A 25,976-nucleotide genomic window follows, 5' to 3' on the forward strand; every position below is an offset into this window, starting at 1 on the left:
CCTCTCCTCATAATGAAAAAAAAAATATATATATACATATTATATTTTTTTTTCTTCTTCTTCTTTTGGAGAAACACCGGTTTTTTCTGGGTCTTGCGCAGCCCGGTCTGGGCTCGCTCCTCCGGGCACCGCGGCTTGCGGGGGAAAACGGTTCATTACTTCGTGGAGGGAGTTCTGGAAAAAGAGGGTGTTTTTTGGTGTTGGGGTTTATTTTGGTTTGTTTTTAAGGAGATTTGCGTTTTGCACCGTGCAGCGCGGAGCCGGGAACGCTGCGGCCCGGCCGGCTCCGCTCTCGACGGGCCGTCCCGGTGCCCAAACAGCATCAGGCTGAGCTCAACCCCGGGGAACAGCCGGGCAGGACGGGCAGAGGAACCTCCACCTCCGCCCCGGTGGTTCGGGCAGCCGCCTTCGTTGTGTTCCCGCAGCACCGGTGGCTTCGCCGCGAATTTTCTCGCCAACGATTCCGGCCGGAGCCGCCGGCCCTGCCCGCAGCCGCAGCCCCGGGGGAGCCGCCGCGGGCGCTGCGGGCGCCGCGGGACTGCCGGGGATCGAGGCGGCTCTCAATTTTGGGGAGTACGACGGGCGGAGGTCGGGCAGCCGCGGTTTTCAGAGCAGGCCATGGGGTGAACCTCCTCCGGCGGTGGTCCCCGGCGGTCCCCGGCGGCTCCCCCCGTCCCGCCACGGCCGAGCCCACGCGGGGGCCGCGGGAGCGCTGGGGGGCCGGGGGACGTGCTCGATCTGCAGCCGCTCTGCGCTGCCGCGGCTGCGGCCCCAAACCGGCCCCACCGCACCCCAAAACCTGCCCCGGCGGCCGCCAGACCCCACCGGGGCCCCGACGTGCGGGGGTGTGTCCTCCCCGAGCCCACGCCTCTTTTCATGGAGGCCACGCCTCCTTTCAGTATTAACCACTCCCCTTTCGTGGTGACCACGCCCCTATCCCCGCGGGAGTTTTGCGATGGGCGGGGCCAGGGGTCTCCCGCCGGCTCCCCATTGGCGGGCCGCCCCGTCAATCAGGGCGCGTCCCGCCCTCCCGCGGCGCCGGCAGTAAATACGGTACCGGGCGGCGCGGCGGCAACTTGGGAGCGGGGTGCGGGACGAGGCTGTGCCGGGGCTCCGGGCGGGACCCACCGCAACCAACCCACCGGGGACGAGCCCCGGCGCCGCGCGGGAGCCGACAGAGCCCGCACCGCTCTCCCCCTCCGCCGAGGACGGCGGTGTGCCGGCACGGAGCGAGGCAACGCGGGGCTCTGCCGCCGCTGCCCCCGCCGCTGCCCCGCCGCAGCCGGACTCCTCCTCGTCGTCCCCCCCGGGCCGCGGCGGCTCCCTGACGCCCGCCGTTGTGATGCGTATTCCCGTAGACCCGAGCACCAGCAGGCGCTTCACACCCCCCTCCACGGCCTTCCCCTGCGGCAAGATGGGAGAGAACAGCGGGGCGCTGGGGGCCCCCGCGCCGGGCGCCCGCGCTCGGCCCGAGGTCCGCTCCGTCGTGGATGTACTGGCCGACCACGCCGGAGAGCTGGTGCGCACCGACAGCCCCAACTTCTTGTGCTCCGTCCTGCCGTCCCACTGGAGGTGCAACAAGACGCTGCCCGTCGCCTTCAAGGTGAGTCGGGGGGCTCCGACGGCTCGCGACCCGCTCGCCCCTTTTCCCTCCCGCTCCCTTTCGCTTAAAAATCGCTCCTGACATCACCGCCGAGGGAGCGCGGGTTATTATTTTTAATCAAATAGCCCGGTTTATTATTTTTAATCAAGTCTCCGCATTGCCCCGCGGTCACAGCATCTTAGATATTCCGTACAGTTAGGAGCTCTCAGGCAACTTTGAAGTTTAATGAGACGGAGGTTAATTACTTTCCTGGGAGAGGGAGAGCGAGGCAGGAAAGGGAGATCTAATCTACCAAAAAAAAAAAAAAGTCAAGCGAAGAGCCGAAGCCCCGGCACCGGGTTGCGCTGCCCGGGCTCCCCCGTTCGCGGGACGGGGCGACCCGATGGGGCACGCCCGGGCCGGGCATCCCCCGCTGCACCCGCGGGGGAACGGGGCTGGCGGGGGAGCCGAAAACCTGCCGGAGGAGCGGCGAGGGGAACCGGGCAGGACGGCAGCGGAGTCCCGGGGTGCCCGGCAGGGGTGAGGGGGGGTCTAAACCGGGTTTCCCCCCGGCCATCCCGGCACCGGGAGCTCCGACCGCTGCTCCCCGAACAGGGGGGGCCCTTCTCCGCCAGCCGGGCCGGCTCCCGGCGCCTCCCCGGGCCGGGCGCGGAGCTCCGGGGCCTCGGTCGGGGCAGCCCCGCGCTCGGCGGCGCTTTATTTTCTTTTTCCCCGAATCCAACAAAATAAAACCACGAACCCCTCAGACGGGGCCTGACCCCCCCTTTGCCCCTTCCCCGCGGAACCCCTTTCTGCTTTTAACCCTTTTTTTAGCTCATTTCCCCCTTCCCCCTCCGATTTTTCAGCCTTCCTCGGGGGCTAGGATTGGTTTTGGTTTTGCTTTGGGGGTTTTTTTGTGGGGATTTGGGGGGGGCGGGGGCGTAGGGCAGGTTGGGTTCGATCTAGGTTAATTTTAGCTTAAAATCCTCTGGCCCTGCCCTAGGTCGTAGCCCTCGGAGATGTTCCCGATGGGACCGTGGTCACGGTGATGGCGGGGAACGACGAAAATTACTCGGCGGAGCTGCGCAACGCCTCCGCCGTGATGAAAAACCAAGTAGCAAGATTTAACGACCTCAGATTTGTTGGGAGAAGCGGCAGGGGTAGGTACCGGCCAGGAAATGGTTGGCCTTTTTATTTGGCTTTTCAGAGGGGAAAAAAAAAAAAAAGAAAAAAGAAAAAATGTTGCCTTTTTTTTTTTTTTTTGCTATTTTATTTTATTATTTTTATTTTATTTTAAGTTTTTATTTTATACGTTTATTTTATGATTTCATTTTATTCTGTATTCTAGTTTGGTTTTAACGGTGGTTTCGTTGGCGCGGGCCAGGCAGGAGAATCCCCTCAGCCCCAGAGTGGTTCCCGAGCGATGGGAGGGATGCAGGAAGGATGAGGGAGGGATGCGGGAGCAGCCCCAGCCCCGCCGGCAGTTCTGCTTCACTCCTCCCCGGGGTCGGCTATGGGCGATGCGAGGGCGAAAAAAATTTTAAATACACATCTAAATATACATAAATATTAGTAAATAAATACATAAATAGAACCAAGGCAGCCCGAGCCCAAATCCTCCCCGGTTTCTCTCATCAGCAGGGTGCAGGAGGCAGCGCTGTGTGCTCGGTGCCTCCCCTCCACAGCGAAATGTGCTCAGGGGCAAAACCCACCTGGCGGCTCGTTTTTAAATAGTGAAAATCAAGTGTTTAAAAATAACCCAGAGCTCGGCCTGCCGGGCTGGCAGCGGGTGAGGGTACAGCAGGCTCTGCTCCGCGGGGAGCTGGGGTTGCTCTGGGGGGGTTTTTTTGCACACTTTCTCTGCGCTCCTCGCGTGGAAAAGCGAGACAGGAATTTAGCTTTCTGGGTTTTTCAAAACGAATCAGGCTGTGCCACTGCAGCAGAGGGAAATAAATCCCCTGGAAATATTAAACACAGAGCCCTCCTTCCGTGCATCCCTCCCTGTACCTGAATTTCAGAGGGTGTAAATAGAATTTCAGCATTTCATCACCAATAAATGCTGCAGACTGAGGCACTTAATTCTTCATTTAAACCAAAATAAGAACACTATATTTTAATGGCCATATGGCAGCATTTTCTCAAAGGCTTCAAATGTATACACACAGTGTCAGATATATTTTGACTTCTTTGCATTAATTAAAAGCAGTGATGTTAGGAATTATTTGCATGTAATAGCTGTTTACTTGTTCCTCTTTATGAAACTTGAATAGTTTACATTCTTTCATACATTTCCTTTTTCCTGTTGGCTCCTTCTCCATGTTGCAGTTTCTTTAAAACTCTCCACTTAACTGGTTGCAGGTTGATGGATGGAAAATGTTTTTCTTTTATGAATTAAGCTTTCATTTCTGTAATCAATTATTCTCTTAGGCTCTTTTCTTTCTGGTTGGTTTTTTTTTTTTTTCATCCCTGCACAAATTTCCAAACTGAATGCAACCCAATCTCAGCTTGACTCTTGAATTCATTATTAACTTGCTTCCTCTGCACTCCCAAGCTCTGAATTAACAGTAGTTTAGTCTCAGAAAGCCCTTGGGTGAATAATCTCCTTCCTCGGGCAGAGTCCTGACAAACGCTCATTACAGCAGTGGAAACACCTCCGCTGCCTCTAACGGGTGGAACTCAAGTGCTTATTATTTTAATTTTTTTTGTTGTTTTGTTTTTACATATTCTTGTGGGATGAGGCTTTGTAATATTCACAGAGAAACAATCCCATCAGGGCTCCCTGGGGCTGGTGTGAAGGCGGCACAGTGGGGTTTTCTCCCAGCGTGGAGCATGGATTTAGTTCCCCGTGTCCAGCCGTGCTTTCCCGGCACGGGGCTCTCTCAAACCAACTTAGTGTGGAAAAATCGTTCCTACTGAATTTTTATTCCGGGTGTCACACTCTCCTTCCCTTGCTCGGCTCAGCCTCTGACAGCCCGGTGCTGGTTTCCTTTATTCTGGCAGAAATCTGGATTCACCACAGAATATTTTGCTGCAGCGGGGCTGCGTGTGTGTACAAACGTTTGTGGAAATCCAAAGGGAGGACGTGTGCACCCATAAACACCCCCCATCCAGCCTGTCCGTGTGCCTGAGCTGCAGGAGCCTGGAAAACCAGCAGCAGCCAAGCTCTTGTTTTGAAAACATAGCTTGAAATGGTTCAGAATTGGGTATTTTTAGTGTTAACGTGTCTGGGATTATTCCCCGATGCTGTGAGCTGGGAAGAGCCAGTCCTAACCCCTCCAGAAAAACCCAAATTCCCATCTCCATGACAAAGTGGGGAGAATGACCAGTTTACCAGATTTTATGCTTTGCTCTAAAAAAAGTAAATCAGCCCTTTTCTGCTCAGACTGTATAAAATGAAAGCTGAGGCCGGCGTGGTGCTGCGAGCCCTGTGCACCCTGCGCCTGCTCTCCCTGCTGGAATATCCCCCCGGAGCATCCCACGGAGCTGTGAGTGCTCCCAAACCCACCCAGGAGCTGGGATCCAGCCTTAGCCAACAAAGCAGGGGCACGGTGGGAACGAGCAACCTCAGCCCGGCTTCCTGAGAAGGCGGGAAATGAGTAAAAATGATGCTAAGTAATAATTGTCGTTTTCGATTCACGGGCGGATTTTTGAGAGCTGGTGAAGAGATGCGAGACTGGCTCTGGCTGGCTCCGTGCTCCTTCCTCCCTGAAAGGCAGGGAGGTTATTTCACATGGAGAATAAAAAAATTTGAAATTATAATAATAATAATAATAAATAAAATAAGCCAGCTGTGGTAGGGAGCTGGGCACAGAGCTGCCGGGCTCAGCTCTGGGGTGTTTCGCGTCTCACCGGCTGGATTTGCCCACACGCTGCCTGCAAACCCTTCCCTGTCCTCCCGCAGAATTTCCCAAATGATTCCTCCTGGTGCTCCTCATCCTGCACTCTGGTTCTGCAGATGCTTTGCCGAGAAATCCCCCGGTGCTGGTTGTTTTTGCCGTGGCCGTGCAGGCGCCGGGAGGCTCCGAGCTCCGCAGGCTGCGGCGGCTCGGCTCGTCCGCGCAGGTTGGCAGCACGACTGTATCCCTGGGGATTAAAATTATATCATTATACGTATTTTTTTTTTAATTTTTATTTTTTTTTTTAACCCTCCCAAATGCTTCTTTTGGTGCAGAAAATGAGCTGAAGGTTTGTGCGTTGTTTAGTGCTGGTTTGAAAGCCGAGGTGAGGTGTGGATTCGTGCTTGCTGTCGGCTTTTAAGCCGGCATTCCCTCCACTTCCATGCTCCCATAGAGGAGCTCTCCCACCTGGGAGAATTGCAGGATGTTCTCCAGGGGAGATAACTGCATTTTTTCAGTTTACTCCTTTTTTTTCCTTTTTTCCTTCTAGCTGTATAAATGCTGTTTTGTTTGGTTAGGGGTATTCTTGGGTTCAGCTCTGTAGATAGGCGATGGTCAGGATCTGAAAACCCCTGATCCTTTTAGGGGAAAAGGGAAAGGAGATGGCTTCCTACTGTATTTATTTGTGGAATGAAGGCTGGAGGAGCAGAAATCCATTGCATGGAGGTTTATGTCTTATACCCTGCTGGGGTTTAGGCTTCTAAAATACCTGATACTTTTGAAATGCCACAGGGATTGCTCTTGGGGTGTTGTTTAGAGTCGTTTGTGCAGCCTCCCTGCTTTACCCCAGTGATTCCTGAATCTGGGGAGGTTGCAGGAGAGCAGAGGCCCTTCCTGCAGAGAACTCTGCTCTCCCACAGCCTCCCCACGGGCTGGATATGGAGTGGGAGACAGCACCACAGTCAGGCAAGGAGAGGACAGAGGGGCTGGGATGAGGATGCCAAAGCTGTGGGAGATGAAGGGTTTGGGGTCAGGGTGGGCCCAGGGTGCAGGTGTGATAACACCCTCCCTGATGCTAAAGGTGTTTTCAGGCTGTGGATGGAACCTTGTTCTGCTGGGGCAAGGGGGGCACTTGTTTTCTTGGCTCCCAGGAGCTTTTCACTCAGGTTCCTGCTGGGAGAGGAGGACAGTCCCCACAGCCAGCAGGGCTGCCTGTCTAGTGGCCAAAGCTGGTGGCCAAAGCTGGCCAGATTCAGTTCTCATTTTGCAGTTTCCTATTTTTGGGCCATTTTCGGGCCACGGGTGTCCATATGGCCGAGGTCTAGCTCAGCTCCCCTCCAAACCTCCCTGCAGAGGTACATCCACAGGGCCAAGGCCGTGGATTCCCCTGCAGACCTGCAGACTGATGCCACCTCACCAGCTTGTTCTGGCAGGAGCACCCCATGGATACCAGGATCCCTTCACGGAGGGGATCCTACATCCAGTGCTGCATTTCAGGGCCAGATTCCCACAGGAAAAGGGGAAGCATCTGAGCGGGAAAGCACCAGGAAGCTGCTGTGGGTGGAGGGGTCGATATGGGGACAGGGCAGGGGAGGTGGGGACAAGTGACTTTTCCATCCAGGAAGGTCCTGGCTCCCGCTCTGAACCGGGTCCAAGCCTCTCCCTGCTGCAGCCAGCTGAGCCCCAGTGGGAGCCGGCCGAGCTTTGTGCCTCGGCAATAACGTCTCATAAAATTAAATGATGTGTGTGTTGGAGTTCCGTGGATGTGGATATTTGTATCTGAGCCTGCTCTGGCAGGAGCCTTTCTTTCCCCCCTGAGCTGAACCCACCCATGTGAATATCCTCATTTCTCCTGTTGTTTTGTTTTGTTTTTTTTTCCTCCCCGCTACCCTCCTTAGGAAAAAGCTTCACCCTGACCATCACCGTGTTCACCAACCCCACCCAAGTCGCCACCTATCACCGAGCCATCAAAGTGACCGTAGATGGACCCCGGGAGCCACGAAGTAAGTGATGTGTTTTGTTTGGCAGCACTGAGGAGCGTGGGGAGGGGGGATGCAGGGGGCCGAGCGCTCCGTGGCCAAAGGATGCAGGACACAGAGCCAGCTGGGGCAGCACATGTAGCCAAGGAGAGGGTTGGTGTGGCCAAGGCAGCCCAAAGCAGCGGGCACGGCTTGGCTCCTTGGACTTTCTCGGCACCGCAGAGCGTGGTGTGTGTCCTTCCCTGCCTCTCGCTCTCTCTGCCCTCCATATCCCATCTGGGAGGGATGGTTTTACAGCTCCTCACTGTGCTCCATAACCCATTCGGAGGGATAGTTTTACAGCCCCAGGTTGGGATGTTGGGGAAATGCTCTGAGCTCCGACGGCAAAAACACAAAAGGCTCCGACCTGGCGCCGCCCAGGGTGTGCTGGGGGGCGGTTGTGGAGCCAGAGGTGCCTTGCTCGGCTTCATTGGCTGATTGCTGCTTTTTAAACTAAAAATGGTCGCAGGTTCCCTCCGTGCTGAGCTCGTATTTGCCTGTCTGTCGGAGAGCACCTTCCCCTTTGGTTGGTGGTGGTTTCGCTTTCGGGCCGTCAAAGGCTGGGGCTGGCAGCGCCGGCGGCCGGGGGCTGAGCTGCTGGAGAAAACCAAAGGCACGGTGCGACCGCAGAAGCGTCTGTGTTCTGGTGGAGGAGGCTCTCCCGGGTGCAGGATGGTGCCTCGTGGTTGAGGGAGGCTCTGTGAGTCGCCCTCGCTGGGTTGGTTTTCGGCGTCGGGCTGGTTTGAGCTCACCTTGGCCTTTCCAGCGATCCCAGGAGTGCGGGGAAACGCTCTGGAGCTGTTGGCTGGAGGAGTTTCCTCTTGCCATGAGTATTATTTGCTCTGTGGGACCCCCTGCGTGGTGGGATCTTGTCCCTGGGGGCTTCATCTCTGGCTTTAGGCTCTGGCTTTGCCTTCCTGCTGGCTCAGCACCACCCCAGGGACTATAAAGCTGAGTTTGTTCCCTTTGCGTGTGAAGCTGTCAGTGCCCACATTGAAGGGAAACGGTTTGATCCTTCTAAATATGCCTCAGAAAATATTTTCTGTTGATGCTGTCGTTGGGCCATCAGTGCCCCTTGATGTCAGGCCAGGTGGAGGCTGTTACCTCGGCGAGGGGGTTTGATTTGCATCGGGGTTTGTTGGGTTTTCTTCCCCCTTCATTTTTATTTCGGAGCGTGAGTGGCTTTATGGGAGCCTGTCGAGCTGCTGGCTGGATTTACCAAGCTGGAATTCAGTTGTGGGTTTGTTTTTTTTTAAGCCAGAAACACAAGGCAGGTCCCTGGTGTGGGTTTGCAGCCATCAGCACCCGTGGGTCGTGGTGGGTTGAGCCTGGGCTCAGCCCGGGGCTGGGAGGGGAAAGCAGGCAGGGGCTGGGCAGGGAATTTCACAACTATTCCAGGTCAGGAATAGAAACCAGGTCTCCTGACTCCTGGCTCAGCCCCTTATCAGCTGCATCAGATCGCCTTTCTAATAATAATAATAATCATCATCAGGAATACATAAATAATAATACAAGGTGAGATAGTTACTACTCTTAGCGTTTGGTTTGACTTCACCGATAGCCAGCGCTCGCCAAACCCCTGTGAATCACACCCGCTCCTCCTGGATTTCAACATCCCTCCCCAGAGCTCCCCAGCTTTAATTTAAATTTTCTGATATGGAGGGGGAGGCTCCGTGGCCGGGCAGGGAGCTGGGGGGGGCCGAGCCGACGGCACATTCACCCTGTGCTTCTTTGTCCTGGGGCCGTGCCTTTGTCTGGCAGAATTAGGCAAAAGCCGAGGATGGAGCGGCTTGTCCTGGCTCTGGCTCGGTGTGCCCGAGGGATGCCTTCCCTGGGACCCGGCCCGGGTGCAAGGTCAGCAGTTTTTTGCTTTTTATTTATTTATTTATTTATTTATTTAAAATGACTTGTGGACCTCAAAACGTGCTGGCAGTGCCGGCTCCTTGAGGAGATCTGCGTGGTGTTTATTTGCTGCTTATGCCCTTGCCTTGTGTGGACCCCAAAGGTTGATCTCTCCCCCATCCCTGCACCACCCTCCCAGCCCATAAATTGCTGATTGAAGAAGTTTAGACTCAAACTGTGGTTTTTTTGGAATTTGTTTCAGATGATCATAGATTTGTTGCCAGTAAAGGTCATATTTTGACTCCCAGTTTGACCTGGGGCTTAAATTCATCATTGATGAAAATCCAGTGTCTTGCACTGGAATAAAAAATAATAATAAAAATCTCTTTTTTTTTTTTTTTTTTTTTGACCAACCTTCGGTTTGCAGTTTCTGATGAACACGAAATTTAAAAAAAAAAAAATATTTAAATAATGCCCCTTGCCCTTCCCTCCCTGCAGTCCTGTGCAGGAACCCTTGCTGTGGAAATTACCAGCTCTGTGAAATGATCCAGGCTCACTCCTGGAAAGCCAGCGTGGTTTTCCTGGTTCACCTGCCACTGGGTGGCTCTCTGGCACAGCACCCCTGTGTGCCAGCACCCACCTGGCTCCCCAGGTGGCATTTGGAGGTGGTACAGCCCTGGTAATCCCCACCTTTGGCCAAACACCATGGCTTGTGCCGCTCTCTCCCTTGTTTGTCTCTGCGAGGAGAGAGCTGGCAGAAGGAATTGCAAACTTTATGTGTGTGTATATATTATACATACACTTTGTAACATACATACGTGCGTAGATATATTTTTATATGCGTGTGTGTGCAAAAAAAAGTCGGGTTTTTCTCCCTTTCTTGGCTGCAAGCAAGTGGGACGTGGTGTGTGTTGGCTCCTGTCGTGCAGGATCAGCGCTGGCCGGGGCTGGAGGCTGGATGTGGGGCTGGTGGGGCAGGCAAAAAAGCACCCTTAATGTGGAAAGAATTGGCCATTTGTCTTGGTATCCTGGGAAAGCCCTGGGCATCATCTCCTCAGATGCAGTGAAATTCCTCCAGCAAACGTTCTCGTGGGGTTTTCTGGGCCAGGAACGCGGCTGAGCTCCACGCCCCAGCTCCGAGCATCCCATTCATCTTCCACCCCTGTCCCATCGCTTCATCTCAGCCCTTGAGCGAGTCTTTTAACTCAAGCCGTGCCCAGAAAAACTTCTGAGGAGTTTGGAATGGGGTTGAGATGGGTGAGAAACAGCAGGGGAGCGGGTGACAGGCAGGGCCCAGCACGGGGCCGGGGGTGAAGCTGGGATGGAGGGACTAGGAGAGCTGGACCCTGGAGTTGAAGATGCTCCTTTGAGGGTTCCACAGCCAGTGTGGAGCTGATAACAGTGGTGGCTTTGGCTGAGCATCCCCTCCAAGGTCTCCCACAGTCTCCTTCCGAGTGCCCTGCTCGCTCTGAGATCTTTCTTCCCTGCGCTCAGGCTCTTTCTGGGTTAGATCTGGAGGGGAAAAAAGGACATTCTGTCAAGTTGGCACCTTAGCTCTAAACAAATAGCACAGCGGGTGCCAAGTGTTGACATACTTTGTACAAACAGGAAGTAATAAAATATTTGAACTTCCTGTGGAATTTCCTTCTTTCCCCCCCCCCCCCTGCAGCTCTGTGTTTAGCAAGAGCCCGGCTCTGGAGAGCTACAGCCCTGGTGCAAAGCCCTGTCGCATCCACAGCTGCTTGCAAAATAATCCACAACAGGCAGAACATGGAAAAATGAATAGCTGGAAGCTATACAGGGATGTTTAGTCTGTTCCTGGGTAAACGGGAGCATCTCCAGGGCCTCCCCCATCACACCCACCTGCTGGCTGCCTTCCCTTTCCCTTCCCTTTTCCTTGCTTTCCTTCCCACTGCTCTCACCTCCTCTGCTGTCACTTATCCTCTGCTCTTCCCAGCTATCCCTTGCAGCTCCAGCCCCTTTTCTGCCCATCTCCTGAGAACTCTTGTGCAAAGTCTTTTTTCCCCTCTAAATGCTTTTTCCCCCCTTTGATTTTTTTTTTTTCCTGCTGCCATTCAGTGTTCTTTAACCTCTCTCCCCCTTTCCTAAATCTCCTTTGCCCTTAACCCCTTCTTTCTGGTTTCCACCCCATCCCTGCTGTCCTGGTCACCGTGTTGAGGAGCAGAGGGAGACCAAGAGGATTTGATCCCCCACAGGATCCCTGTGTCCCTCCTTGTTGCCTGCTCAGCCACAGCAGCACAGCAGCAGGTTCTTGGTGTCTCCTGCCCTGTTCATTTTTGGTGTGTGCGTCAGAGATTTGGTGCTTTCAGTCACGTCCCCGCTTGGTGCCACCACAAAAAGTGACAGGAACGTGTCCCCATCCTGCAGCATCTGCTGGCTTGGACCAGGAGAAGGGAGCTTGTGGCGAGAGCACTTCATATCCCCTCTCCCACCACGTTGTCCCTGCAGGGATTTTCTGGCTGGGCCCCATCCTGACCCTCTGGGGTCGCTTTTCCCTCCCCAAAGGCTTCTTGCCCCAAAAGGCTCCGGCTGTCCCCGAGCTCCCGCCGTCCCCTCGCACGGCACGTAGCCAGGGGGTGGAAAGGCTTCTCACCTCCCACACCAATGAGTTGTTTCCAGGAACAGCCTTTTTTTTTTTTTTTTTTTTTTTTTGGCTTTCATACTTCTGAGAGCCTCAGCTGGGTGAGGGTTTCCCTCCCTGCCTCCCACGAGAGACGTCACCCCCGAGCCCCAGCCTGGCCCCACGCTCTGAGCTGGGAAATGAAGAGTTTGGGACGTGCAGAGGGTGGAAAGCCCCTTGTGTGAGGTGTTTGTGGCATCTGTGTCCCCGGGGTGCTGGCAGTCGGTGGGCACAAGGCCGTGTCTTGGGTGCTGGTTTCCCTTAAGCACCCCATGCACTGGGCACTCTTGGCCTCAAGCATGTAAAAAAAAAAAAGCAAAAAACTGGGAGAAAGATTGACTGGAAAGGGAAAATTCTTGTCTGTAAATCCAGCCTGGAGAGGGCTTGGCCTCTGTTAATGGCAGTGTGCCGGGGTGACTGTGGGAGGAAGGTGCCTGTGGCCCTGGGTGCCCCCAGCCCTGTGCTGGGACATCTCTTCCAGCAGTGTTGGCTGATTGGGAGCCCGGGAGGAGAAAGGGTTGTATCAGCACTTCATGGGATGACACAGACCTGGCTGGGGCTCCTCTGCCCATCTGGAAGCCGTGGTGACAAAAGCAGGGCCCCAAACCGCCCCATCCAACCCGGGCACACCTCGACCCCACTGCCCACACCCCGTATCTCACCACCTCCATCTCTGTTCTCATCCCACGCCCAGCACCAGCCCCGGCTCCCCGAGTCGTGGTGTGTCTGCAAACCACCTTTCTCACTTTATTTATTTATTTATTTATTTATTTATTTATTTATTTGAGGTTCATCTCAATCCATCTCTCTCGGGTTCAGAGGACTCTGTGCCCTGAGGTTTTGTCATAGAATCACAGGATGGTTCGGGTTGGAAGGCACCCTAAAAATCACGTAGTTCCAACCCCCTGCCATGGGCAGGGACACCTTCAACTAGAAGGTGTCTTTTTTTCCCCTTTATTCTTAGTGGATGCTCCAGTCTGAGGCCAGAGAGAAAAAGGAAGGACAGCACCGTGCTAGCAAGGCAAGTGACCCCCCCTGCACCCTCCCTGTCCCTCATGGCTGCAGATGAGTCTGAGATTTACTACCCAGAAATATCAAAACTGAAACCCTGCTTTATTCAGGGAAGGAAAAAGAGGTGCAATATTGCACCCTGTTAATCCAAATCAGCTCCACAGAGACCCCAATGTGATGCTGACAACTAGACATCCCAGGCATCCCCTACAAGAGGGTGCTCCCTAATTCCGGCCTCCAAGTTGACCTGCAGATTTGGGCAGAGGGTGTGAGGCTGAGCAGGCAGGTTTTCCAGGCTGCTCTGGGAGGGTTCAGTGCTTTAATTTTGGGATCTCTGTTGCACGCATGGAGGTGGTCTGTGTGTCCCCCCATTGTGAGCCACCACCATCTCTGCTTGTTGCCAGGCTGGACCCCCAACCCAGACCCACTCCCTGCAGCCCCAGCATGCTGGGGATGTTTATTTGCAGGCAACAGCAGCTTTGCCCAGAGCCGAGGGCGAAGAGCTGAGTCAGCCCCTCCACACTCGAGCAGGGCTCAGATTTGGGGTTTTTGGTGGCAGGGGCTTCCCTGTGGTGCAGCCTTCCAGGCTCCTGTTTGTTTTTCCTGGGATACAGCAGCCCTGGGCAAACTCAGTTCCTTTAATACCATCCCATTTTCATGCTTTAATGGCTTAAGTGCCATCAAAACTACTAAATGCTGTGTTTAATGTTTCGCAGAGTTGGTTATTTCTGTGCTAAGTTTTGGGTTGTGATGTCCTAAAAGCAGTGGTGATCTCTGGAGGGATTTCTGACTCCTTGGGAATTGCTTGTAATGCTGAGGGCTTCCCTGATTTGTACCATTTTGAGGGGAAAAAAGGAGAAAAATATGAAACAGAAACATTCCTGCTACCTTTCAGAAAAGTGACTGATCCATGAATTCACCCACCACGCTCTGGCAGGGCTGGGAACCCCCTGGCAAAGCTGCTCCCCAGCCCAGTGGGGATTGTGGCTGTCCCATTTCAGGATGTTTTGTCCCGTGGACCTGTGCTCTGGGGAGGATTTGTGTTAAATCCACACTGTGCTTTCTCCTCAAAGGGGGAAAAAAAAAAAAAAGGTTGTCTCATGGTTTTGTTGATTTCAAGCAATTTTGAGAGGAGACAGAGAGTTGGAAGAGCTCTGCAGGGCTCGGGAGCACTTGGGATGATGCACCGTGGCCCTCTGGGACACCAGCTCCATGAATCTGGAGAGGGGGAAACAAAATCTGCAGCTCTGCCATTCCTGGGACACAGGGAAATCGGGATCTACCCAGTGGCTAAAATAGCTGAGGATGAGGAAGAGAGAGTAGGGCAGTGTGGTGGCATTATGGGACAGGAGCCAAAGAGGAGCAAGGGCAAAATGATCCCCTGTTCCTATATTCCTACGGGCAATTTTGGGACCTCGAGGCAGAGACACCCTGTATTTTCTGTGCCTTTCACCCTCAGAGGTTTGATATGGCTTTGGCAAGTGCTTGGAGAAGAGAGAATAAATTATTGGAGGGTCTTGTGCTTCTCAGAAGCTCGAATGGAGACTCAGGATGGGGCTGCGTCGTGCCAGTATTGTACAATTTCAGATCTTTATCTTGGCAAAAAGGCTCCTCGTGGGGCTGTGTAAAACTTGAGCTTGAGATGTTTCTGTAATTAAAAGCAGCCTCGGTGCTGAAGTGCTCCCGTGGGGTGATAGTTTTGGGTATTATTCTGGTCTTTTGTTTTATTCCCTTGCTTGTCCTTAGCTAGAAATAAATACACAGACAGTTCCCAGATTGTCCGGGAATTAGAAAAAAAATAAAAGGGAAATGGCAAAGAAAAAGGAAAAAATAAGGGGAAAAAAAAAAAAAGCAACAAAATCAATCAAAGATCATTTAAATAAATAAATGACCTCCCACTTCCTGGACAGTTATTTGTCGATGCAAAATTGCTATAATCTCTTCTAATTTAATACTCGGTGCTTGAAATACGCTGATTTCCCACTTCTCGAGACCTGTCCCCTTCCCTGGGGAGGAAGAGGAGGAAATCCTGAGTGGCACTTTCTCGCTTCCCTATTAACTCTGCTCTGGATGCGCTGTGGCCCTTTGAGACGGAGATTTGAAGGGACTCCACGGGCTCTGTACGCCCACCTGGGAGCTTCAGCATTGCTCCTGCTGGTGAGGGACCTGCCCTGGTGCTTCCCCGTGGTGGTCCTTGGGGCGGTGCTCTTGGAGACATCAGGCTAATTCCAGCCGTGCTCCAGATTTTGCCGGAGGGAGCCTGTTTGGGTCTCAGGGGTCTCTGCTTCTCCCTGCGCTGATCCAGCCCTGCCAAGGGCCCTCCTTGAAGGAGAAAAAGAACTTTGGATGAGTCTAGGCTCTTTGACATGTCCTGAAACAAGGCAGGCATGGAAGATCCTCAGTGGGAATGCAAGGTATTGTAATATTTTAGCTTTAGTGGTGTTTTCTCTGCCGTCCCTCTAGCTGCTATTGGTGCCCGGGATGGGCAACTTGCATGGATGGTGTCTGAGAGCTGAAGCCACCCTGTGCCTTCTGCACAGAGACTGTTCAGCTCCATCCCACCCTTCCCCGATCCCACTTGCTCTTTGGGTGGTGACAAAGGAAAGCAAATGCTGGCTGGATCGAGGTGGCACAGCATTGGTGCCATCAATGGACGTTCCACCGGGCAGCTCGCGTGGGGCACGACACACCGCTTGATCTCATCCTTCATCTCCCAGATCCCTTAAAACCCCCAAAACACCCCAAAAACTGGGGCCTCTGCAGTGAGTGGGCAGGCAGGAGGCAAAGGAGGGGGTAGAACCCGCATCCCCTGGCGTGTGGAGGATGCCCAAGGCGGTGGGGCAGCAGCCGACCCTGGGGTGGGAGTGCCGAGGAGACGCCGGCGAGGCTCGGGGCTCCCCAGCTCATGCAGGAGCCTTTGCAGATCGGTACTTGCTGCACAGGAGGGTTTCTCTGTTTGTATTCCCATCACTAATGTGTTTTGATCCCGGTGGGGAAATTTGCACCCTTTGGTATCTGCCGAGGCCGTCCGGGGCACCGCGTTCTGCCGAGGCAGTTCGGCCGCTGTTGGTACACGCATGGAAGGCAATTATGTTAAAATACCTCCTCCTCTCATTCCTTATAGGCACTGCTATCCAGTTAACCCCTTCAGGGGCCAATCCTGCCAGGACACAGAGAGGGGGAATCGGGGCTCAGCTCCTGGAGGGCGGATAAAAATCCCTCAGGGAGAAAAACAGCCCAGCACTGGGTTCTGTGGGTCGGGCTGTGCAAGACCCTCAGCCCCCTGGGGGATGCACTTGCTCCTCAGCAGGTCATGGGGATGTCCCGAGGGACACCCAGGTGCCAGGGACCTGTGGAGCATTCCCTGGGGAGAGCAGAGCAGGCACAAAGGTTGCCCGACTGCCCTCCAAGCAATGGGTTTGCATTGCCAGTGCCTTTGGTGCTACAGCTCGGGGCTGTAATCCTGCCTCAAAAGAAATAACAGAGCAACCAAAATTATATGGGCTCTGGTAAATTCACTCCCCTAATTATTTTATTTGCCATGTATAGTAAATTCCTCCTCTCCTTTATAATCGCCTGGTGCGTAATAACTTCAAAATAATTTTGCTTAAAAAATGACCAATATTTTCTAAGTGAAGCAATATTGGGAGTCAGGACAGGGAAATTATTTTTGCTTGCGTTCTACAAAGGAATCTTTGTTGGGATTGGTTGCAACACCTCCTGCTTTTGAAAGCTTCGGGAAAACCCCAGGGCACGATTCTCGGCTGGGGTGGAAGAGCCATGCCTGGTCCTGGCTTTGGAAATAAACCAAAGTCGGAGAAGTGGGCATTGATAATGTGTTTGGAAGAGATTAAATCGGGCAAAAGGATTGTCTGGTGGACGGGGGATATTTGGAGAATGAAGTTTCATTGAGGGTTTCTTCCCAGGAGGGTGTTGGTGTGTTCTGTGCTGGGTTGTGCCAGGTGCTGTTCAAATAAACAGCAAAAAAAATTCCCTCTGGGTCCAAAGGGAGTGCGTTGGGATGGGATGCAGGTGACAGGATTCAGTGGCACTAAAAAGGAATATTTGTGAGTGTTGCAGCAAGGACACTGGTGAGCGTTGCTCCTTCACAAAGGAGCAGCATTTTGCCCCGTGCCTCAGTTTATAAAGCAGATCTGATTCCTGGTGGGCAGCAGGTGCTGCACAGGAGGTTGTTGGTGAGGATTTGTCCTGCAGGAGCAGGGACTGCACATTGCAGGGTTATTAATACAATGTGGCCCTGCTTCCCTCAGGCAGGATTTGGGAGCTCAGGAGGACGGAATGAAAGATCACGGATTGGAAAAGAGAGAGGAAAAAAAATTGTCAGTGCTAAAAGGCCAGTTCGTTTCAGGGGAGATAACAGCTAAAGGACCAGAACTATCAAACAAAACCACAAGATCACATCAGATGTGAGGGCAGGACACATCTCGTTCCTCCCTCCTGAAAGGGCTTATCAGTGCAACCAATCACCTTAATGATGTGGCAGAGGGAGGAAGAGGATTTGACTCAGAGTGAGATGAAATTTAGTTCCTAAGACCCTTCTCTTCCGCTGCCGGAGACCAGTCACCTGTTCTGCACTCAGCCACAGATAAATCATATCCTGCAGCGGAAGGTGCTTAGACATGATTTTGCATTATTTTCTCTTACTCTTTCCAGTGACTCTACAATCCATAGCAGGAGAGGGGGAGGGAGGGGAGGAAGAAGAGGGACCGAGCGAGCAGAGACATCCCCAGTGCCCTTCTCAGCATCTGAGGACGATGGCAGCGGGATGGGAACCTCCCCATCCCAAAAACAGCTGTGGGAGCAGGCAGCCCCCTCGCCCGTGCTTAGCCTGTGCTGAGCTCTGCTCCTTTGGCTTGGAAGAGCAGCACTGCAGGGGGGATGAAGGTGCTGTGCAGGTAGTGTTGCTCTGGGGCTCCTCCTCACAGCTCTGCGCTGCCCGTGCTGGCAAAGCTCGTCAGGAGCTGTAATTATCCAACATACCAGCCAGTCTCTGGAGATGGAGCTTGGAGCTCAATCCTGGGATTGGGGGATATTAGTATTCAAATGTCAGGGCTTGGCTCCAGCTCTGTCCTAGGGCAAAGGGGAAAAGCAGCGCTCAGCATCCTCAAACCTTGGGAAAGTTTGGGTCTGATCGGGGTTGTGCTGTTACCAAGGGTGCAGGACTGGCTGACAAAACACTGCTCCCTCCAGTCGGCTGCTGTGAGGCCCTGCAGCGTCAGGCTCATCTCATCTCCATCAGCTGAACCACGGCACATTCCTTGCACAGGTCTGAACCCAGCAGCTGGTCCTCCCCATCCTGGGCAGAGTATCCTCAACCAGTGTCACCCAAAGGAATTTGATGTGCTTGCCCTAATGGAACAGGTTATGAACTGGGAAAAACCAGCTATACCGGTAGCACGCAGCCCAAGTTGTTAGATAGCAGCATTAACTCGCTCCAACTGGCACCTCTCCACTGATCTACGGAGCGACGGCTTCTGAAAATCTGATCTCAGACGTGGCTGAGGCAACACCAGCTGGATGTCCTTGAGATGTCTGCTTCCTCCCCAGCACCCAGCCTGGAAATCTTTGAATCAGGGGTTTTGCCTAGTTCCATGAGAACCAGATCACAGCCCGGGAATGAATTCTGCCTTCCTGGAAGTGGGAGCAACTGCAGAGAAGCCATGGGGGGGGGGGGGCTGGTGGTTTTTGCACCCTGCTGTGAAAGCTGCCCGGGTTCCTGCAGATGTGCACCCACCTGCTGCTTTGTGACACACGGGCTGAAATTCTCAGATCTGTAAATCACAACTTTTGAAGCCCCACCTAGTTCACTCTGCAGTCTCAGAGGGAGATTTTTCAGAGGTCTTTAAGGATGGAAAAACGCAGGAAAACACTGGTGGGGATTTTCAGCAAGGCACGAGTGGGATAAATGCTTAAACCTGATGAATTTTGCCAATTGCTGAGAATGCCCCCAGCTTGCCCTGTGCTGTGAAGTGCTTTAAAAACCTTTACAAATCCAGAAAGACTCTATCTCTATACTGAAACCCTGGGAATGGGGAGCCAGTGTCCTTCAGGCATTTGAGCCGAAGTTGTGTGGAAATTTGGGTGAGATGTTCCCTTTGATTTGAACACGGGCCACATCCCCAGAGCTTTTAAAAGCGCTACCCTAGATTTCTGTTTAAATATCTGAATTAATGCCCTGCTTTTTTTTTCCTTCCAGAGGGCTTAGTTTTGGAGTCTCCCAGTGTAATAAGTGGCCTCGACAGGATTTATCAGGTGCTGTCCCACTTGCCAGGGCTCCCATCACAGGGTGGGCAGGGAGAGAGGCAGAGGGACTTAACCCATGAGTGAGAGGAGATCAGGGGCTCGCAAAGCCTCTAATCAATACCAGCCTGCCTAGAACGAACATCTCTCCCACTGCTGGAGCTTCAGACACTAAAAAACCTACTGTAAGTGCAACATATCTCTGTGCTTCCTGCCAGCTGGCCCGGAGCCAGCCTATTTCCTTCAAAAAGAGGGATATTTATTTTCATCCTTTTAGAAGCAGCCAATTCATCTCAGACCACCACCAGCTAAAAAAGCTTTATAAATTAGGAACCGCCTTTTTTTTTTTTTTTCCCCTAATTCTCTTTCCCTTCTCCCCCCCCCCCCCCCCCTTCCCGCCCCCTTAAATATTATTTTCCTTTCGTTGTTCAAGTTGGTGTAAATCCTCTGCCAGGACATGCGAGCCGAGGCGCATTGCGACACACTCCCCTTTCTCTCCAAGCTGGAGAAAGACAGTAGCTGTAGTGTCTCACGAAAGCCAGAGGAAACCAAAGCAAAGCCCGGCCGTGACTGATTCTCTTTCCAAATGGCGTAAGCAGGCCAACTTCAAACATGTGAATAATGAGTTATCTGTGCTTGACTTTGTTCGGCACCAGAAGAGACGGTTCCTTCTAACATTTGCCCCCTGCTCCCTCCTGTGAACTCCAGGGCTTCGGCTTCTAGAAGCGGGCTGAAGCAGGGTTGGCACTCTCCAGGCTGCCGCCGCTCACCGGAGCTCGGAGGGCATCTCCGTCATCCTCCGTGGAGACGTCATGTGTGAGTCCCTCCCAGCTCCTGGCACTGCGGGCAACCTGGTTCCCATCTCCACACCGTCCTCCCCCTCCCTCCTTCGCTGGCCGTGGGGGCTCCACCAAATTCTTCTTGGCCGGGAGCTTCCCGTGGTGAGTCTAGAGCAGGAGGTGGGATTCCAGGGAAAACCTGAGGGGTGTTCATGCCTCGTGTTATAGGTGTGCGAAGATGAAACCACCCCAACATGTGCAGTAAGGGACAGGCCTGCTGTTCCCATAACACAGGCGTTTCACATGTGGCTTCTTTCTGGAGCACATGCTGGGACTTGATAGTCTAGTCGAGACTCAGACTGGGAAAAAATTCAACCCTCTGTAGAGGATTGGCGTGTCTCTCTGAAGTACCTATTTTGAGGGCTATAAGAGGGATTTGAAAGGTGTTTTGCACATTGAGACGGAGTTTTATCCACTGCTGATTGCTTTCTTGTGGTCCATTCTCACGGACATGTAGAGACTAAGCCACGGGGTTGTGTGCAGGGACTGCTCCTGGTGAGCTCCTGCTTGGCTGAGCCCTGGAGTTTGACTGTGAATATTTGAGCAGAGCCTTGGGTGGAGGATGGTGGGATCATGCTGGTGGGATGTTTGGAACCTTGCTTTGGAGGTGGATGAGTGGGGGCTTCTGTGGCTGCTGATGGCTCGAGCTGATGTCCCAGCCCATGTTGCCATCTCCTGGTTCTTGTCTCTTCCTCACTGGAGCTAAGGAAATTATCTGCAAATGTGTGTGTTAATGAACATCCCCCAGAGCTGAAAAGCTCTGTGTTTCCTTCTCTCCATCTTGCCGCCAGCATTTCGCAGCAAGACTCCTGGGGAGGGCCAAGCCACTTCCCACCATCTGCTCTCCCATCCTTTGGTAGCAAAGGGCTGTGCCAGGGGATGGGGACAAATGTGACACCCAAATCTGAACCCCCCCAGGGGTGGAGAGGAGGATGTGCAGCTCCTTGTGTCTCATGACTGAACAACTAACCACAGATAAATCAGGGTACCATGACCCTCAGGCACCCCGGAGAGTGTTTTTTCAAATCAAATTTCTCTCTAAGATTTTGACACCACTCAGGTTCCTGAAGCCCCTTTCTACCTTTGATCAACTTTATATTCTGCATCTCAGTAATCTGGGGGAAATAAGCTGCTTTTGGTGAACTGTGGAACTCCCTCCTGCACTGCCTGGAAACCCCATCCAGGTCCCAGCTTGGGAAACCACATCAGGTTGCACACTCCTAGAAGGAAGAGCAGGGTCTGTTAGGTCTTTGTAATGTTTTAATGCAGAAGGCATGTCTTTAAATCAGAGCTTTGAGCGCCTGGGCTGCAGTGTGGCACACACTGTTTCGCTGTCTGCATTCCAAGGAAACACCCAAAACTTCCAGTGTGCTTCTTATTACTGGCCCAAAGTGTCAAATTCACATCGGCTCTTCCAGCTGGGAAGTGTTCAATGGGATCGTTTGTTTGATATGCTGATACAGATCTTGTTATTACATCAGGATCATAGGTGATCTGTCAATGTTTACATCATGTCATGTTCAATATCGGAGTTAACTGATTCAGAAACCCGATCCAGCGTTAAAACCCTTGTGCTGTTGACAAGAGGTGCCCGAGGTCAGTAGCTGCCATCATTTGATCGTTCTAAGCTCTGTTGTTTCCATAAATATTGACCTGCAAGCCAGTGCTAGCCCAGCTGGAAGTGCAGGGCTAAGTCTCCAACCCCAAACGGCAGGTTTCGTGCCCCAAAATTCACGGGTCGGGGTGATGAAGACTTCTCAGGCAGATTTCTTGGGATGAGGTGTCTGGAGCTGCTTGAAGTTGAGTGAAAACCCGCCCACTGGCTTCAGGAGGCTTTGAGTCAGTCCTTGGGTTAAGCTAGAAACCACCTTCCTCTTCTCTAAGGTATGAGCTATTGTTCACTTGACGGCACTGGTTTCCTCTCCGTGACAGCTGTGGGCAGATGGGGAAGGGCTTTTAATGGAGCCAACCGCTGCAGAAATTAAAAAGCTCAGGTTGTTCTGATGAAAGAAACCCATTAATAGCGATTCTCTCTTGCGTGACAAAGTCTGACGTCCCCAGCTCTAAAGTGACAAGCGGCAGGAAGTCCTGGGGAGAAAGCCTGAGCTAAAGAGGGTTGGCAGTCCAAGCTGGTGGTTTTTAACTCGTTCAGTGCCTTGTTTCATATGGTTTGGTGCTGCCACGTCCCACACATGGAGACAGGGCAGGATACAGACCAGAGAGGGCCTAGGAGAGCTGGGAATGGTCCTGATCCCACCACAGCATCCTCTGGTGAGGGCTCATCCTAAGTGAGCCCCTGTGTTTGCCTCGACTTACACTGGCATCAAGTTTTCCACTTTCTTTTTTTAGGATAGGTTTAAGGTTTTGGGGGTTTCGCCGGTAATTGCTGGGTCTCCCCACAAACCAGCTCCTCCTCGAGGGTGTAAGTACAGTGCTGCTGTTTACTTGAGGCTTAAAACCCCCACGGGGCTGTGTCCATGTTCAGACCATGTGGGGACCAGAGAAACCCCAGTGCAGCATGACACAGCCACATGAAGCCCTCAGTCAAGTTGTACGGCTGAATAATCTTTAAAAACATTTATCAGCACGGAGATCACTTGATATATTTTTCAGGATTTTCTCCGTCACATGCCAGATACCACCGCAGGATAGGGTTTGTGCTGAGATGGAGGCAGGGAATTTGATTTCCATTAGATTTCTGGGGAACTTGAAGTCCTTTTGGCTCCTCTGCCACGCTCTGCCCAAGGAAAGCAGTTAAAGGTGAAACATAACCCTACTTTTCTTTTTCTGTGCTTAAATGTATACTGAAGTCATACAATGTGGACCAAAACAGGACACCTCACTGCACACACTTTTCCCCTGGGGAAAGCACAAATGCCACGTGACAGATGCTGCTCATGGCTCCAAAGGCCTCGGATAATGCAGAGGTGCCTGAGGTCTGGGGACACACAGAGATTAGAAGAGATCATTTACAGTGTTGCTGTGAGGTTTCCTTGGTTTATTTCACATAGCAGGGAAAAGACATTTTCAAAACACTGCTGGGTGTTTTGCTTTCTGCTGGGGTTTGTCCTCAACAAGTTTTGCTCTCTGTTGTCAGCCCGTTTTCCATCAGTTTGGACTTTTACACACCCGGAAGCCTGGGGATCATGGAGTTTGGAGGGGATGGTGGGGCTCACCTGGATGTGGAGCTCACAGAGGAGGGTCAAAGGCCTTCAGAAACTGTGACAAGGGGTGGTTTGCTGTTGGGACATCCATGGAGCAATGCCATGGCAGGCAGCTCAGCTGGGAGTGTGAGAACCCCTCTGGAGATCAGGAGATGCAAGACATTATTAAAGAGGGGGAAGTCCGGGGACTTTCTGTGACTTTGCTACAAACTGACGATGGGGCTCAGGCCACGCAGATGTGAGGGGGGAGGGAAGGAGGGTGTGAGCAAGAGGTGGCTGCGTTTATCACCTCTGAAACGCGTCACTTCTTAAAAGCCACCAAGAACTGAGCCACTGACTCAGTGGATGTCGGTCTGTAGGATCTGATAAGGCCCAGCTCTCTGAAGCACTGCAGAAGGTTTCTTCCCAGCTCCTCTCCCATCTCCCCGGCGTGCCCGCACACCTCCAGTGCCCCCGAGCCCTGCGCTCGGATTACGCCGGGATGAGGCGGCTGCCACCTTGGGAAGGTCCTTTCCTGGCAGGTGCAAAGAGCTGGGGGTGTTGCAGGGCTGTCTGGCTGCGGCAGGTAAAGAGCAAGGAGAATCCAAGGTCTGAACCCCGGCACTGATGTAAAACCGAGGCAGCTCCGGCTTCCCTGGAGCCCCTCCAGCTTTGTGCGGGTGTAACTGAGACTGGAATCGGGCCCAGAGAGAGTGAAGCCGTTTGGTGATGATTAATATAGTAAAATGCGAAAGTTATGTATCAAGTGTATTTCATGCGCCTCTTGCCTCGGGACAATTAGCATAAATTTAATAATTATTGCCCTGTGCCAGCAGCTGCTACCTAAGGAGCTGGGAGTGCTTTACAAACGCTCATTAGCTGCTGCCCTGCCTGGGGGAGGTGGGTGATTAGTCTCCCCGTTTTATGGGTAGGAAAAGAGGAACAGAAAGAAGCAAAGTGAGGTGGCCAAGGTGTGGTGCCACGGCTGCTCCCATCCCTCCTCCTGTGCCTTCTCCAGCTCCACTTGGCTCTGACCCCAATGGGTGAGCAGAGCTGGGAGGGGGAGTAGACGAGAGTTTATTCTTTGTGCGCTGAGCAAATGCTGCAGAAAATACTTAAAATTCAGTGTTTCCTTTGCTGGTTCCCCATTCACCCCTTTGCCAGGAGATGGGGTTTTTCCTGCCTTGCACGTGTCTCCCCTCTGTGTTCAGAGAGAGTGAGGGCTGGTGGAGGCTGGTCACTCAGGCACGGCGCAGGGCATCCTGATCCAGGCTCCTTGATCAAAGGCTGACTTGCTGGATGATTTGCGGGATGATCTGGGGCCTCCCACATGGGTCAGTCCGTGTCCCATCTTTGGTGGGCTTCATTTTCCTGAACCATGAGGTCTTCCCCTGTGTGTGTGCTGTGCAGCCCCCCAGTAGCTGATTTCTGCCGGGGCTGCTCCCCACGTGAACATCAGCAAACCGCGGAGACAGAGGCTGCGCTGACTCTGTGTGTAACCAAGGTGCTGCAGCCAAAGGGTAACTGATCAGATATCAGACTCTTTTATCATGTTCCAGGGCACAGACAAAAACTAGAAGACCAAGCCAAACCCTTCACCGACCGCTACGGGGAGCTGGAACGGCTGCGCCAGTCCATGAGAGTCACCCCGACAACACCCAACCCTCGTGGATCCCTCAGCACCCCGAGCCACTTCGGGTCCCAGGCTCAGACTCCAATACAAGGTAACTGGCTGGGTGCCCCAGCCCGGCGTTACACCCCAAAGCCTCACACTCCCAACACAGCTGGGCAGGGAGCGGAGCCTCCCTGGCCGAACGGGATTCCCTTTGGATGGCCTTGTAGGGCTGGAGTCCAGCTCTCCCCTGGGTAAGGAGCCGTGGGGGGGGACATGCCAGGGGGAGGTTTGCTTGGATTTCTTGGCCTTGGAAGCCTTTTTGCACCCATGAAATCACTCTTTGCACCATCAGATCAGGGCTCTTAGGAAAAACTGAGGAGCTTCAGCAGGAATGCGAGGGAGATCAGAGCAACACACTTTGAACCCAGCAGCTTCTTTGACATGAAGGCACCCACGTTATGGTTATGCATCAACTAGAAAGGGTGTTTTGTACTTTACATGCTAATCCAAATGGTTTCTTATCTTGTTGCATTGTGTTTATGCCAAGCCTGGTGATCACCCAACTGCAGCATAATTCCCCACACGTATGCACACCTGCATGGGCGCACGCGTGCACACACACACACAGAGAGCTTTGCTCTTCCCATATTTGCCATCAGCAAGGAGCGCCCCGAGTCCTTGGGCGTTCCCCGGGAATCCACACTGCTGCCAGGACAGCAGTGGGAATTGCCACTGGAGTTACCCAAGAGAGGTCAGTCTGTTAATCCCCATACACCTGAATTTCAGCCCCCAGTTAAGCGCTGCCGTTGGAATTATCCGACTGCCTTGCTGCTCCCGTCTTTGTGCACGTCTCAGCACAGCCAGATGCCACCAGAATGAATTAAGAGAGACCATTCTCCTGTCTGCATGTGAGACGTGCTCCTTTTCCGTGCGATTTTAGCCTCGGTGGTGTTTTCCTTTGGAAAGCAGCAGAGATACTAACAGGGACTTCAGGAATAGTATTTAAGCTGTCTGCGTATTGAGTTTTGATGAGAAGTGGCCCTTCTTGGAAGGTTTCCTATAAAAAGTTCCAGAAGCCTTTGTGTTGCATTTTGAGAAGTGATGTAGATGTTTGAAAACCTCAGTGTCATTGGCAAAGAGGGTGTCTCGGGTGCAAAAACATGTTTGAAAACATTACCTGAACTGTAA

General features: G+C 52.9%; 1 protein-coding gene across 1 annotated transcript in view; it reads left to right on the forward strand.

The window, feature by feature from the left end:
- Window positions 1-1,342: 1,342 nt before the first annotated feature.
- RUNX3 (RUNX family transcription factor 3) overlaps window positions 1,343-25,976 on the forward strand; it is a 36,705-nt gene continuing 12,071 nt past the window's right edge. The window contains exons 1-4 of the mRNA XM_027740361.2: window positions 1,343-1,603; window positions 2,586-2,742; window positions 7,317-7,421; window positions 24,733-24,897. Coding sequence (XP_027596162.1) covers window positions 1,343-1,603; window positions 2,586-2,742; window positions 7,317-7,421; window positions 24,733-24,897 — 688 coding nt within the window. The remainder of the gene's footprint in view (window positions 1,604-2,585; window positions 2,743-7,316; window positions 7,422-24,732; window positions 24,898-25,976) is intronic.

This window comes from Pipra filicauda, unplaced genomic scaffold, assembly GCF_003945595.2.
Source record: "Pipra filicauda isolate LSUMZ 115617 unplaced genomic scaffold, ASM394559v2 scaffold219_size1829416_pilon, whole genome shotgun sequence".
Classification (NCBI taxonomy): Eukaryota; Metazoa; Chordata; class Aves; order Passeriformes; family Pipridae; genus Pipra; species Pipra filicauda.